This window comes from Struthio camelus, chromosome Z (assembly GCF_040807025.1).
Source record: "Struthio camelus isolate bStrCam1 chromosome Z, bStrCam1.hap1, whole genome shotgun sequence".
Taxonomy (NCBI): domain Eukaryota; kingdom Metazoa; phylum Chordata; class Aves; order Struthioniformes; family Struthionidae; genus Struthio; species Struthio camelus.
The window spans coordinates 75581416-75597236 of NC_090982.1; the positions used below are offsets into that span (position 1 = coordinate 75581416).

The 15821-nt window shown below is 38.1% G+C and overlaps 1 protein-coding gene across 4 annotated transcripts in view; it reads left to right on the forward strand.

Annotated features, from left to right (window-relative positions):
- Positions 1-15821, forward strand: part of LOC104147781 (prolactin receptor) — a 148394-nt gene that overhangs the window by 120399 nt on the left and 12174 nt on the right. For 3 of the 4 annotated variants that reach the window (XM_068929082.1, XM_068929083.1, XM_009680619.2), the window contains 3 exons: positions 7316-7380; positions 12737-12850; positions 13829-13961. In XM_068929082.1, coding sequence (XP_068785183.1) covers positions 7338-7380; positions 12737-12850; positions 13829-13961 — 290 coding nt within the window. In that variant the 5' untranslated portion in view covers positions 7316-7337. Of the gene's footprint in view, positions 1-7315; positions 7381-11650; positions 11697-12736; positions 12851-13828; positions 13962-15821 lie in introns of those variants that run through there. The other variant, XM_009680620.2, reaches the window with a different exon arrangement.

Genomic DNA, 15821 nt, shown 5'->3' on the forward strand with positions numbered 1-15821 from the left:
TTTGGTGTATTTTAAAAATTCAGCAGCATTTAACTATGAAGACCAACTGCTCTGTATTATTAAACAGCTTGTCATTTTGGTTCCAGTCAGCCTGCTTCATAGAAGGTATCTATGTAAATTAAAACCAGGGCAGCAAATGTTTAAATGTGGCTATGGCTCTGAAAGTGAGATAAAAAGTCAGTTTGCAGAAATCTGTTCGAGGAAAAAAAAAAAAAAACAGAAACACAATACAATAAGAAGCTCCAGTGGACTTCTATGACCCACTTGGTCTACTTATTTCTAAAGTGTATGTTTGCATCTCTAAATGCCTAAATTGTCCATCCACGTTGTCTGCAGTTGATCTGTCCTCTTTAGGTCCTATTGCTACTATTGCTATTTGCACTTGAAAGACCATCTCCAGGGAGTCCTCAAAATCTGCTAGGTTCTTCATCCAGGTAGCAACTTCAAAAGCTCCATCCCCTACTCTCTGAGCTGCACTTGGGACAAAACTCAAGGGAGGAGGAAGGAAAGTTGCCTCTCTTAGTTGTTTCCTTGGCTGGTTCTTAAAGACTTGATATGGTCTGTGTGCCTGAGCTGCTTCAGAGCTGCTTTTTTTCTGTGTGCTGGTGATAGCCACGCAAAACTATGATATTAGATGGGGATTAAAGTTGTTCAGCCTTCTCAGAGGCGTAACCATCCTTTTCCACTTGCACTCTTGAGTGGCCCACAAACCTTGAAGTGGAAGAAGACTTTAAGGGAGAGAGAGGTCTCACTGTTCTGACTAAGGATTCTACCGTACCCAGTCAAACAAACAATCTGTATTAGATTTGAAAGTCTGGTGCCAGTATCGATTAAACAGTGTCAAATCATATATTCAGCATAGTTTCAGTGGAGCAACTCAAGGATTTAATTAAAAGAGTAATTTAAAACATGGTTGTGTTATTAGATTTTTCTGTTGAAATTATATAAAATATGTTACTAACCCAGGCACGCAGCCAATAAGATGCAAGCATACAACTGCAAAAGTTATCATTGAAAAGGCAGTATGAAAAGATATGGGTAACAATAAAGAGTGAAGGTGTGGATTCAAGTTTCAATAAAAATGACTTTTATATCAAGTGAAAAGGTCATGCTTTATGTAAGCAAGGATTTAAAAGCCTGTGTTGTATTATTACCTAAGGTAATATCCACACTCACAGGCTTTTTTTTTCTCTTGTCGTTTCTTTGTGTGTAAATGTCAGCATAAGGTTTTTATTTCAAGGGATGTGGAAGAAATATTGCGGATTTACCACGAAATGAGTGTTGTTACTATTTGAAATATGATTGGGTAACTCTGGATGCCTACAGAAAATGACTGATTAAAGTTGATTGTGACGGGATATGAAACAAAATGGGCTGATGTTAATTACAGAGGCAGACTGTAATCTGCTCTTCTAGTGATCTGAATCACTATGCTTAAAGTTATTTCAACTCTTAGTAAAATTTCTGGTTTGCTGCAAGTTACTGTGCAGTCCACTGCACAGAGGGCAAGCATGGACGTTCTGATGCTAATGCCTTTTCTTTGTTTCCTTGTAAATATCAAACACTTCTAAAAGAAATGTCATCGATGATAGTTCAGATTTATTACCGTCACATTTGCCTTGTATGTCATGTTTGTGAAATAGCCGTAGTCCAATTAAAAAATGCAGATCTGACATTTCAGATGTTTTGGGATAAAAAGTCATCTTTGTCTATCTGTAGTTATCAGAACTTTTGAATTTCTACCATAATTTTTTTTACTTGAAAATCAGATCATTCGGCTTATAAGCAGTTCTAAACACGCCACTTCCATACCTTCTCTCCCCGCCCCACAAAATGGATGGAGGCTTCATTGTCTTGAACAATTAGGCCATTTTAACGGGATAGAACTCTTGACTCAGGGGTATTCCAAGCTGAAATCATTATCCATTAGAATAAAGCTTATAAAACTTGACAATTATAGTATAGACCATAGGTCCAATCTGGGAGTGAGTGCAAAGGACAAAATTCGCAGTCACTGAAGCTATACAATAACCAGAGTAGATCAGAAACTTTTATTGCAAAAATAGATATAGCTTGATATATTGATACGTGCTATAATCAAATGTCCTTTTCAGTCTGAGTCTTTTTTCACCAAGTAACATGAAATTACTGAAGAAAACTGCGAAAGTAGATTTTGCTCTAACGTGGAATGCATTTTTTATTCCTTGAAAGCTTTTCTTCAAATTCTGTTCAGAGGTTATTTCTTCATTATTTAACCAAGGAATATGCAAACTCCACAGGAGAGTCAGGCAAACTGAAAGAGTCACATTCATGATAAAAAAAAAAATCTAGCTGTATATATTCAGTATCATAGCAGAGGTAAGGGAGAGGCATTTTTAGGCCCTTAGTTTATTAAAATTAAATACTATCCATAGTCCAAAACCTAATATCCTATATTTAATTAGTCTTTATTCATGAAGCCATCTGTTTACATTTGCTGCACAATGAAGACTTGCCAATCTTTGAAACATGGATTTCTTGAAATAGTTTCTTGAAATATGTTTCATTTACTGTCAGAGATGCAATTATCACCCTTTAGAAATGCACTTATCAGTAGAAGACAATACTTTCCTTGCAAATTCTGAGGTAGAGAGTGACTGAGTTAATGAATGAGTGGGTTAATGAATGAGTACATTAATAAATTTACCTTTAACCTCTGGAGATTACAGTGTAAGTCTTAATTCTGTAAACAAGTACATAAAAGTCTCACAGTCTACAACCTCAGGGTCATTTCCTTATACTTATAAAATAAATGAAAAATCCAAAACACAAGTCATCATGATGGGGAATCTCTGAGGAACAGCAGCCCATGTTGAAGATGGGGGGGGTAGATCAGGTTAGTGCTATACTTCATTCAGTCTACATAATCATCATGAAAAAAATAGGAAGAAAAAGGAAATTTGAACTCTAAGGTGAATTTGCTTCCTTCAGAGATGCAGACTGCAGCTTTTAGGAGCTTCAGGATTTTTACCTGCAAACCTGTAATTACATAAAGACATTTTTGCTAGAAGATGAGCAGCTAGGTGGGATTTAACAGGGCTGTGACACAGCAGCATTGATACTGTTACTGGTTTGGTACGTAGAAAGCTCAGAGAAGTTTGTAATGAGACACTTCTCATAAGGAAGCTGTGTGATTTTTTGCTCACGCTCTGGATCAACACCATCTGTTTGAACACCTGAAGAAAATCATTTGTTTATAAAATGTGTTAAATGCTGGACTACTTAGGAATTAGGTACAGGAGTATATCTGTGAAATGTCACCAAGATTAGAGCTAGCTATGGTAAATCCTCCATGCGTATCCACGTATTTCGTTATTAAGGGAAGTATAATGCTTTAGGTCAGAGATGCCAAAGCATTTATTTTAATTATTTGAAGCTCAGGAAAATGAAGGTCGAAGATCATATATTGTTTTATCCACGTTACTGTCAGCAGTTTCTCTCAAAGAACTGTGAGAAAAGGTTTTTTTTTTCCCCTCAGTTTTAGATTACCAGGATAACATTGTGTCATTCCTTTAGCTAAACGGTGTGCTGTTTCATCATCACATGGCATTAGTAGCCTTTAGCAGGCAATCCCAAAGCTCTCTTATCAAGTTTGAAACTTGGGGGATATGTTTGAGAAATGCTCATGTTCACAAATAATAGGACTTTGAGTGTTTATATCAGTTTGATTGGGGTAATAATTTTTAGCAGTTATGTTTTTACAGAGTAACTCCACGGTCACTTAAGCAACACAAGTTTAAATGTGGAACATGTACTCAGAAAAAGGCCAAGAAACAGCTTCCATTAAGCCCTCATATTGAGGACCTCCTGAAAAAAAGAACACCGAAACAGAAAACAATTATTTGTCCAATAGTTTTCTCTGCTCCTGCTACTATTGTTAATTGTTGAACATATTTGTGATTAACAAGAACATTTATTCCCCTGCAGCCAGGTTCTTTCTCTTACAGTCTTACTACAGTCATAATGCTTTAAAGGAGACTCCAGACACAGACTAAGCCAAAATGGGCTTTTTCAGTGGCAGGGAACAAAGAAACTGTGCTAGAGCTAAGGTCACAGCTTTCTTCAGCATTACCCTGGTGATGCAGGCACTAGGATCGTGAAGAGGCTTTTCCTCTACTCAAACCCAACACGTGTTGATCAGAAAAAAACCATTTAGGCAAGGTATCCAGTGACAGGAGCAACTGGGATGCCTGAAAGTCATTTGAAAACTAAAATTTTATCTGATTTTTTACTGCCCAGTATCAAGAGTTTATTTTTTCTTTCCCTCTGCTGTGTCCTCCTTCATCTCTCAGATTCCCTCCACGAATGTCTCCTTCACACTTTTTTCCCTTACCATGTTACCTTTACTACTTTTCATCAAATTTCTCTATTCCTTTGCTTTCCATAAAGTTTTAGGCTTGTTTTAGCCTGTCTGCCATAAACTCACTCACCTGTATGCCAGCATCTTCCCCCAAAAGTGTGAAAATACCAAAAGACCAGTTCCCATTACATTGTTCATTGCGATTTGGTGAAATTAAAGATTGACAGAAATTTTTCGTCACAACATGTTTTTGTTGGACAAAGGAAAAGTTCTCATCAAACTGAAATTATTTGAATATTTACTTAAATTTCAGAAAATGCTCTACTAGAAAATATTTCAAAACAAAATGTTTTATATTGACATTTATTTCATGATGTTTGGTTGTTTTGAAATTATGAGAATTTTCATTGGTTAAAAAAGAATTTTGTGACAATCTCAAATTAAATTCTGAAGTTAAAGATTTCTAAAACTGATTCTCCATAGGCAGTTTCCATTTTGATGGGATATTTTGAAAATACTTTGGGATGAAAGTAATCTTTAGTGTCAAAACAAAATATTCAAGTTTTGATCTGTTACATTTTAAGTTCTTAAGAACAGAAACTCTTTTTTGTACAGTACCTAATACAATGGGATTTCATCTTTGTTCTCAGGTCTATTATAATAAATATCATTTGCATAAAGATAAATTGATATAGAAATACTTGAATGAGAGTCTTTGGTCTGCTTTACACGGGAGAAGAGATCAATACGGTCATGATCCTTTGCAGTCATTGAAATATGAACGTTCCAGTGCTACTACTGTAGCGTTGATAAAAACAACATTTTTATGTCAGTCATATTATGCAGGGTTCGTTCCTGACACCAGCTCATGATACCCTTTCCTGATGAAAACAACCGAGAGAGAAGAATAAAATTTCGTGATAGGACAGAGCCATATGCTTTTGATGTAGTATTAGGAAATAGAAATTGGAAAATGCAGATGAAAGTCTGTTTTCTAAACATAGCAGACTGCAGGAAAGAGAGATTTTCACACATTTTTATTTAGCAACCATAACCATAAATTTCCTCTTAGAACTAGACTTCCTTTTACATGTGGAGCAATTGCATAATTTTTTAAAAGTCACTGTGAAGTGATTTAGAACTAAAAGACAGCTTGTATTTGGGGGGGATTCTTGTATTTGGCCAATCTGGAATGAAACTCTCTTTTCCCAGCACGGAATTGACAATCAGATTTCTATCCTCTCTAAAACAGGGAAGATTTACTATTCAGTTGAGCTCCACCTTTAAACTACTGTTAACCTTATGACATACTTGAGTACCTTCAGTGCAAACATATTTTTGCCATATTCAGTTGTATGTTACCTAGGCCATTTTATATATGCACATGAAAAAGAAACTGTTTATTGCTCTCAATTAAATCTGCTCCTCTCTAATGGTAATGTAATGTCTAGCTGCAAAATAATTTCATAGTGTTTTTATTGTTCTCATCGGCTTTATTGAAATGAAAACAAAATAAGTAAACAAAGGAATACCCTGGTAACTAAGCAATACTGCTTCCCAGTTGGTCTCCAGTCTATCCAGACTGTTCTTGGTGTTAGTTGCAAATATCTTCTGCTTTGTTTCCAATTATTTAAAGAGAGATGATTTCATAAGAAACAGGACGATAAAGTTAGTAATTTGATATGAAAATATTTTTTTCTTGTACGGGCAGATAAATTGCCCATTGCTTGTCTAAATTATTTCTTCACAGCATAGTTTAGCCAGATGGGATGACAAAGAAGAGACACTTAAACACAATAGCTTTTTTGGTAAAACATTTCATTTTAGTCTAGTGCAGGGACATACACCCACCCACCCATGCACCCACACCGGTCATCACAGACTGAAATCTACTAGTGGTATATATACATCTACATATGTATTTACACAAAACATGGATTACTCCAATAGCTGGTCTTAGATACTCAGTCCACTCAGTAGCTGACCCCAGATCTCCTGGTCTCCCCAGTTGCTGGCACCTTGACATAGGATCTCCGGAGTTTGTAGTCCCACTCCAGCAGCTGGTACTCAGTCCTCTTCTACTCACTCACTAGTCCAGCTGGAAGTTCACTAGCATACAAGTGAACCCACTCGGAAGAGAGAGCTCACTCACACAGACTATGGTCAGAAATAGGACTTAAAGAGAATATAGAGTAGACTATGGTGATCAAGCACCCAGTCCAGTCAGACAAGCATACTGACCAGCTACCTGTTTACACTTGGCTGACTCCTTTTATCCCCTTTTCTCCTTATTTTCCCATGCTTGTTTTCCCCCAATCCACTTTAATCCTTCCCTTTCCCCCTCCTTGGCCCTTCCCCTTAAAATGCCTTGATAAGTCTCCCACATTCCCCGAATTCTCTCCCCCCAGATCCCATAATGTGTGCTATACATCTTTAAGTAATAACCTCCTTCAATCTGCAAAGTGTACTAGGAAGGCAGTTTATTTGGTTGACTCAGCCTGGTGGGTTCCACACTAGGGACAATGGTCTAATTGTTCTCCTTTGGTAGTGCTTGGCTAGCTGAATCAGTGTGCCCCATTTGCACTGATTAGGTTGCTAGGGTTCCTCCCTCCTTCCCATCACAGTTCATCTGATCCTGTCCCAGCCTCTGTGTATATGGTAGATTAACTTTTAAACACATAGGCTAGCACAGTCTGCTAGTAAATCTAAACTGCATGCTAAATTGTGTGTGTGTGTGTGTGTGCGCGCGCGTGTGTGCTTTTATTGATACAGATAATAGAAAAAGTGAACAATAACATAGTATTTTACCATAGTCATTATTTTTCTAGATGTTTAAACTTATTGAATTAAAGTGTCAGTGTTTGAATCAGCTACTACCAAGAGGGATTTTTTGCTTTTTATGTTTTAAGAACAAAGTAACGATACGTGCAGTAAGTATACTGATACTGGAATTACTCTTTCTTTTTTTTCTTGCAGATTATCAACTGATTGGACATTCATGAGAGAGAGGAACAAAAATCTTTCACGCATGAATCATTTAGGTAGGAAACTGGACCTTAAATTTCATGAATATGCTATCTGTAAATAATAGTTAATAGTATGATAGTAAGATTGTGGGTTTGGTCTTGGTAGTTGGTAGAGCTGAACTTCAAGAGCAAATTTTAAGTTTTAATTTAAATTCTCACTTTCAAACTCTACAACTTTACCCTTTACAGCTTATGCTTTTCTTGTCTGTAAAAGACTGCTCTAAGAATAAAAATCCAAAAATTATGGCTAATCATACAGACCACCAAGGAAGAAAAGAGAATCTTCAGCAGCTGTGAAACTGGAAGAGTAGGACTGTCATTGTTAGCTAAATCATTCTTTATTGGGAAAAGAAAGGCAGTGGTGGTGGTGTTCAGAAAACAATCAGTAGGAAAGGAGCAGTTCTTAGCTTTTCATACATTTCCATTATGAGTTTGGACAAAGCACGTGATCTCTCTGTGTCTTAGTTCACAATCTGTAAAGTAGGGATAATGGTGCTTTCTTTCTATTGCCTTGGCCTGTCTTGTTGGTTTAGTTTTTGAGAGCTTTAAAAAGGGCTTCAGGCTCGCTCCTGTAAAATCAATAGGAATTAGGTGCATAAATACTTTGATGGGGGATTGGGCATCTAAATATTTTCACAAAGCTGGGCTTTCATGATTTTTCTTTTTCAAAAATGATTTAAGTCTTCCAGACTGAGGAACACATCTCCATGGGGGAGAGGAGTTGTTCTGTGCATCATCACATATTGACTGTTTTTTGAAGGAAGGACCACGAAGGGTCCTTCAGAGAAGGTTTCTTTAAGAGAGGAATTCAGGGAAAAAGAGTTTACGAACCCTGATACAGGCTTTTTAGGTGAAATCCAAAAGACCTTGTAGGTGCTTCAAGCTTACGTAACATATCAATATGAAGTGCTTGGTCCCAGAAAGTTAACTCAAGATATTGAACTGGGTGTCTAGGGTCCCTTAAAGAGCCCATAGAAAGAACTAAGTATGCCTGGAAAACAGTCCACAAAACCTGTATGCCACAAGTGGCCACCTGGAATTAGTCACAAGAAATTCAGATCAGAGGCATGTCTGAACTCCCACTCTTCTCTACAGCTACACATCTCTGTGAAGGCTGTGCTGGTGCCTGAGGGAATCAGAATGTGGAGACTTCTGGTTAGGTCTCATTCAAAAAGAGAGAAAGCAGAGCTCTGCACATCTACTGCACATCCACAGCTTTAATATTCAGTATAATCCCAACCACCATTCAGAAACACATCTAGTGACTGTGATGCCCATGTTATCTTGGTTATGGACATATGTCATCAGCATTGGCATAATGAGAACTCAGTGTGGGAAGGCAGACTCATGCAAAACTAACAGCATAGTTGAGTGTGTGACCACTTCTAGATTGTATTCTAGATGGGATTCTAGATGGGATTGCAAACTGTCACAGTCTTGCTTTGTTCTATTCTTTATTTATACTTGATACACCTGTAGTTCAAAGGCCACTGTATCAGCCAGTCAAATGATACAGAACTGTGGTTTTTTGAGATTCCTTAGATTGCATTTCCCCAGGCCTGAGAGTTCAACATCATTTATCATAACTGGCAGGGATGCAGGTCGTGCTCAGTACATGTTGGTAGAGTACTTTTGGCTTTAGGTTTCTTTGGCGATACAAGCAAAGCAATGGATGATGAATAGAATGTCATTGACAGTGGATGCTCTAGCATACAGTTGTTGCCTCTTCCCGCAATCCTGGAAACTTTGCAAATAGAAAATTTTTCCATCTGTGCAGAACTGAGTAAACACTTCTCTGTTAATCTCAAGAAATATGTCCATCAGCATAGCCAAGAAGGAGATAGAAAAGAGTGTAAGCACTAGAACTGAAGTAGGATAAGGACCTTTTTCTCTCAACCCTGCTCCAGAGCACCTGATTTCAGTATTGGTATTAACTTTCAGCTTCATCTAGTAGTATTGTAAGCACAGATTTCAACTCCACAGTTTCATATTATTAATTACAGAGTAGGGATATTTTGCAGGAATATAGCACTGCTAGCTTCAGTGTACTCTAAAACCGCAGTAGTAATTTCAGTCTCCAGCAAGGTGGACTGTTTTCTGGGGTGGAATGTGCAGCTGTAAAATACTATATAACTGTGTTAAAAGGGAGAAATTGAACTGTAATATGATAACCTTGCTGGAATTAAATCAAAAACTTCAAAAAAGAGGCACATGCTCTTTAATTATCAGTTACTCAGCCCTTGGTTTTGCCTGACGTTCTGGCAAACCAATGTAACCCTTATAAAAGAACGTATTCAGTCCTAAAAGTGAAGCTTTCTCTCACTCTTAGCATCTTCAATACTAAATGTCCTTTTATGAAAGGATTCTTAAGTCAGAGATAGGGGAGGTACACTTCTGATATAGTTATGACAAAGTGGGCATTAATTTTTCAATTAAAATAAGTATTTTTAAAAAACAAGAGATCTCTCCAGAAGCCCTGTAAGTAATATTTGAACTACAAATAGCAAATATCAGGCAACCATGGAAATGCAGGCACTGGAATGAAGGGAATATGGTTAAGATGCCTGGAGCCTTCTGACCACTGCTCTGCTGCTGCTGACATTTCTTCAGAAAGTAATACACAAGTATCAGAATAAAGCTTTTCTAACATGCTTTTCAACACATATTTGTGATCTTAAAATGAACAGAGGCTCTGGTAATTCTTTAATAGAAAATATTTTGAAAGCTTTAAGTCATGAATTAAAATAGGACATCTAACCATCTCATACTTGTGCCCTATTTTCTAAGTGTTAATAATTCAAGATGTTTAACTTGAATAGGAACATTGGCCTGGAAAGCTTATACTGGGTCATCAAGTCCAGTCCCCAGCTCTCAGAAACAATTATGTCATCTGTCGTAATAGATCACACTTCATGGGAAAACTAGATTGCTTTTAGAAAACTCTTCCAGCACCTCACTGCTGTGATGTTTACAGGTTTTTTCTATTTTTTAGGGATAGTTATGGCCATTTATTCTTGTCCTAACATTGGCTAGAGGTTACACATACTTATTTCCCTTCCTTTGATGCTAGTCCCCTGCTATGTTTATAGAACGCAACCTCATCCTTGCTTGCAGTAAAAAGCCAATTCTTTTAGTCTCTATCAGGAGATAGCCCCTTTGTTCCCTGCTCATTTCAGTAGGTGTTTTCTAACTCTGTTCTAAGTAGCTTAACCTGAATTAATTTTTCCTGAATACAGGTGACCAGAATTGTACTTTGAGTTTTGCATGTCCCAGATGCTAGTCTGTGGCACTAGTAAGTCCTTATTCCTCTCCTGTATCTGCTCTGTTTTAGAATTGCGTTTGCTTTTTTTGCAGCCACCTCGCAGAATTGGCTCATGTTCATCTCATTTTTAAACAAAAAAAAGCTCAAGAAGAAATATCTAGTTTTAAATGCATTAATTTCATCCTATTAATTTGGTTCTTCAGTTCTTGAGTTCACAACATTATCCTATTTTTCTTACAGAGTACTCTAAGTCTGCGCTTTCATGCTAATGCCTCTAAATACATCTGTAAAACAACAAAAAAATTATGGTACTGGTTGGTTCTTTATAAGGGAAGCACAGTATGAGTCTCAGTTTGAAAGAGCTGTATTACTTACAATTTTGCAAATGTTCTGTTTTGGGAAATAATAAAATATTGTCGGAAGTATCATATATACATGAAATGGTGGTTGTTTGTAGTTCGTTATTTCACCTTCAGTTGAGAGAAACGTACCTCTTTCTTGCGTGAAGTCAATGGTCTGTGTGTTCCACATTATGTAACACCAAGTTTTCAGCTCATTTCCTAAGTTAAACACTAACATTTGTGCCTGCAGTTTGTTTGCAGTCATAAAATTAGCATGTGCTTACACAAAATGGAGTTTCTATGTAAATGGTCTGCTCTGCACTGACTGCATGCAGATAGCTGGGTGTGAGTTTAAGGGATGCAGTTCTGCAGCGTGGAGCTCAGTTGCGTGCATGAGACGTGGCTGGATGTTCAGAAGTAGTATATGAAAATGTAGCCAGATGTTCTTCCATACATTGTGCACAGTATTTGTTGCTAGTAAACGCATTCTAGAACCAGTTAAATTACCTGGTATTTCTTTTGCCTTTACTCTTGAAAAAGATTTATGTGCCGATGGGTTATAGGTTCTTGATATAGAAAATGAACTGCGAAATGAAAGTAGAGTCATCTGATAAATTGCTGAATTTTCCTCAGCAAAGACACAGCTTGTGCCCACAGTGTGCTACACTGAACGGGTTTCAAGCAGACAAACACCAGTCAGATGTGCTGGGCGGGAATGGAAAGCTGAGGTAAGGAGTTTCATTTTCAGATAGTAAATTGCTCCTCTTGACTTCCAAAGAGCGAGACGGGCTATGAGGAAGCGAACCGTCGACTCCCGTCACCACCTCCAACCAGGAAACCTACTGGTGGGGCGAGCAGGAGGTTTTGCTTTAAGTCGTCGTGTTCTCCAGGCCAGGCAGACAGCTTTAGCAGCAGCGGGGAACGCCGGTCTGCCTGCGCCGCCGCCCGAGTCCCGAGGACCCCAGCGCTGCGGGCGCTGCTCGGCCGCGCTGGCGGCTCCTGCCTGGCGCCGCTGTGGTTCGGCCGAGCTCGGCAGCACCGCCTCTGACCTGCGCGGGATGAAGGAAGGGGCGTTAATTGCATCCCATGGGGCGTTTTCGCCTGACTAGTTAAACTGTGAAGTTACGTTGCGTCTTCCCTGGTTTCTTTTCTCTGATCTCCGCTTTTCTTGCTTTACTGCAAAAATTAAAAACGTTGATCGCACGTGCGCTGAACGCACGGGGAGAGTAGCGCTCTTCAGCTGAGGTGATGTGCGTTCGCCGTTTCCGGTCCTGTGTATTCAGAAGTCATGAGGGTGGCTCACAAATCATAAATATTTAAATAAATTGTGGATTTCTATTTGCCTTCTGCTTCCAGAAGCTTTAGAGTTCACATACGTTATGTTCTTCTTTGTATCAACAGCGCAAAAGTGCATTTTTTATTATTAAAAGGCTGATTTCTCCAGTAGGTTCATAAGCTAGGAAGTTAGAGTTTAAAGAAAAGCACGCAGTGTCCCAAGATGCCCCATAAATTTGCAAGATTTGTTAATGCTGTGAAACTTTAATCCCCAAAGGTAACAGATGGTTACAGGACCTTGAGGAAGACCTGCTTAACCACCCTCGGAGTAAGTTTTGCTACTTGTGAAGCAGGGATAGCGCTCTTGCCCCACCTTTTTGAGAAAGAACAAGACTCAATTTGCTGCAATTCAAAAAAGACTTTGATCAAGCCAATGATACATACTGTATGTTAAGCATCGTCATTAACTGTTTCATGATGGCGTATTTTTCAGAGAGCCATTGCTCTACTGTTCCCCCCTGGGGAGAAGCAGACAACATGAAGCAGAAATTGATATCATCAGTTCAAATTATGTTGTTACTTTCTCTGACCGCAGCGTGTCTGTCTGGTAAGTAAAATACTTCACAAGACATTTGTTTTCCTTAAAACATTTTCTTTAGGAAAGTCTGAGGCTTTACCCAATGTGTCCTGACCATCACTGCAGCCTGTACAAGTTTAAATTACTATTTTTTTTTAAATAAACTTCTGTATGGAGATTTTGAAAATGGCTTGACTCCTCTTTTCTTTTCACAGTATTAATTTAATGATAATGTGGTGGTGCTGATGAAAGGCACTCACTCCATCCCTGTCGCCTTCTTGGGAATTAGCATCATATGAATAGTAACACTATTAGAGATATGGTACAGAATTTTATTGAAGTAAAGTTAAGCTTAGGGTGAAAAGCCACGTGCCTTTCGTGTCAAAATGTATGTAATTTATAGTCTGTGTTCTAAGCAGTTAATGACAAGTGGTCTTAAGTATACTGGGATTATTAGGCAATATGCAAATAATTAAATGAATACATTCAGGTTGCTGATGCACAGAATACTCCATCCAGCCCATTGAAACTTTCTTCTTCTAATTTTTATTACTTGTAATTTACCCCAAATATGAGGTATTTTCAGAGTTGTGCAAATAATGGAATTTCCGTTCTACTGAAAAACTGAAGGTGAAATTTAGCTCTAAGATGACCTGAAGTTAAGTGTTTTGAAAATATAAGGAAAAAACAAGCAGTCATGTATTTACTTACAAGATTTTTAATTTAATTTAAAGATTACTGAATTTACTACTGAGTTGAAAGTTCATTCAAAAAATAATAATAAAAAAAATGTTACTAGTCATTTTAAAAGCTTGAAATAAAACACGTTTACTTCTGTGAAATTTCTGACCATTTTCTAGGCAGATTTATTTACCAAATTCAGTCCATAATTTCAAATAATTTTATTTTCCTCAAAAATAGATTTCTTGTCAAATTTACCATTTGGGAAAAAAAAAAAAAACTTTGTCCAACTCTAATATAACTAGCTGGATTTCTGCACTTCCCTAGGTCAATCATATCCTGGAAAACCTAAGATACTAAGATGTCGTTCTCTAGAAAAGGAAACCTTTTCTTGTTGGTGGAAGCCTGGTTCAGACGGAGGACTTCCTACCAATTACACCCTGTTCTACAGCAAGGACAGGTAAAAAGAATAATTATTCTGTAAGTTATCAAGTGATGAGTATGACCGAGCGAGGGAATGATCACACTCATTTATGAAATCCATTTTTATGGATGTTAAACCTCATGATGCCATGTTAAACCATGATGCCCATGTTAAACCTCAGATACCCTAAAAGGGCTGTGTGAAATGAATGGTTTTCCCTTGGTGAAAGAAATGTGACTACTACAAGTACTACACTTTCAAACAGATTGTTCGTAATGAAACGTATCTATCTATCTGAGCTAAAATTTCCCTGCTCTAAACACATACTGGGAAAGATGCAGTTTCTCCATCTTATGAGGCATACAGTTTTTATCTAGTGGCATGGGGTGATCAGGGTGCAGCAAGGGCCAGCTGCGACCTATAGGAAGGGAGACAGGTGCCCTGGGAGCTCCCCGTGGCCACAGGACAGGGCCTTGCAGCCGAGGCCTGTCCCACCGCCCTGCCAGGGAGCTTTTCCATTACCACGCACAGCAAGCCCATGGCTGGAGAAACTAGAGGCAGAACAATCTTTGCTTCCCCTCCTAGATTTGTAGCTGACCTAGTGGTTCGCAAAATGGAGTAAGATCAGATGTGAGTATCGCATCTCAGAGTTACTGTTTCCATAGATCTGTAACTCCCTCATCCTGTTTAAGGAAAAAAGCTCTATCTGTTGAGGTACTGTGCTTAATCTGTGCTTCTTTGCATAACTGGCCTTTCTTCTTGAAAAAGGAGGTCTCAGAACAGGGCCAAGTCAGCAGGGAAGCTCAGAGATTACACTTCTTTGAATAAATCCGGTGAGGTTCAGGGTAGATAAGGTAAAGCCTCAGACTTCCCTGCTTAAATTAAATAAACTTTGAATTTTTCAGTATTAAGTGATTGGGAAAGATGCAGCTTGTAATGAAGGTACCACAGTCAACAGTGGTCTGACATAGATCATGCTTCCTTATCTATAGTAGGCACATCTGCAGAGCTTTTATTTTATGAAAATTGAAATGTTTCAATCTCAATCAGAATAAAACTTTTTGTAAGCATTTTAAGTCATACTTTTCACAGCCCAAAATAGTCCTGCTCTCTGAGTAGATGCTTGTTAGTTTTTATTTATTCTGCTGAACACCAGACATTGCCAGGCATTCCAGATATGGGGCCATAACTTCCAGACAGTTTTGTCCTGGTTCACAAAGCGAAGATGGGAGTAAGGCCCCAAAGGAGCCTCAAATACAAGATCTACAGATGAGGATTATGTCCAACAGAAATGAAATAAGAAGGGTAGCTAAGAGACCTTGTTATTAGTGGCGCACAGAGCATAAAAATGGACGAATGTCCCTGAACCATCTCAGCTGGTGCTTTGGGTTTATGCCTATGATAGGCTCCAAGTATATCACTCAGTTCAGCTTCTTTTGAGTACAAAACAATCCCTCTCCTAAAAAAGCCCCAGCCTCATATAAAGGTAATAGGTAAGAGACCATGAATTAATCAAAAAAAAAAAAATTGATGAGACAGTTGTGGTGGTGATGATCATATTAAAAAGTAGATAAGTCAACATCTCACTGAAAAAACACTCCACTGCCATAGGGCCATCAAGTTACTTTCCAGTGAAAATAAGTAAAGAATGTATTTAGCAACCTTCCTTCTTTAGGCAGAGTGAATGTGCTTAGTTTGCCTTTTAACTTGCTTTTAAACATTTTTTAAAATTGCCTTGTACTGCATCTGAAAGTTTCTCTTTCCATTCTTTTGTTAACATATGTTATTTTTTGTTAACATATTCCTATAGAAAACACAGTTAACATATTCCTAACAGAAGAGCAGCAAACAGCTTTTCACCTGAACAATTGCAGTAAAAATAGCTTACGGTTCAAT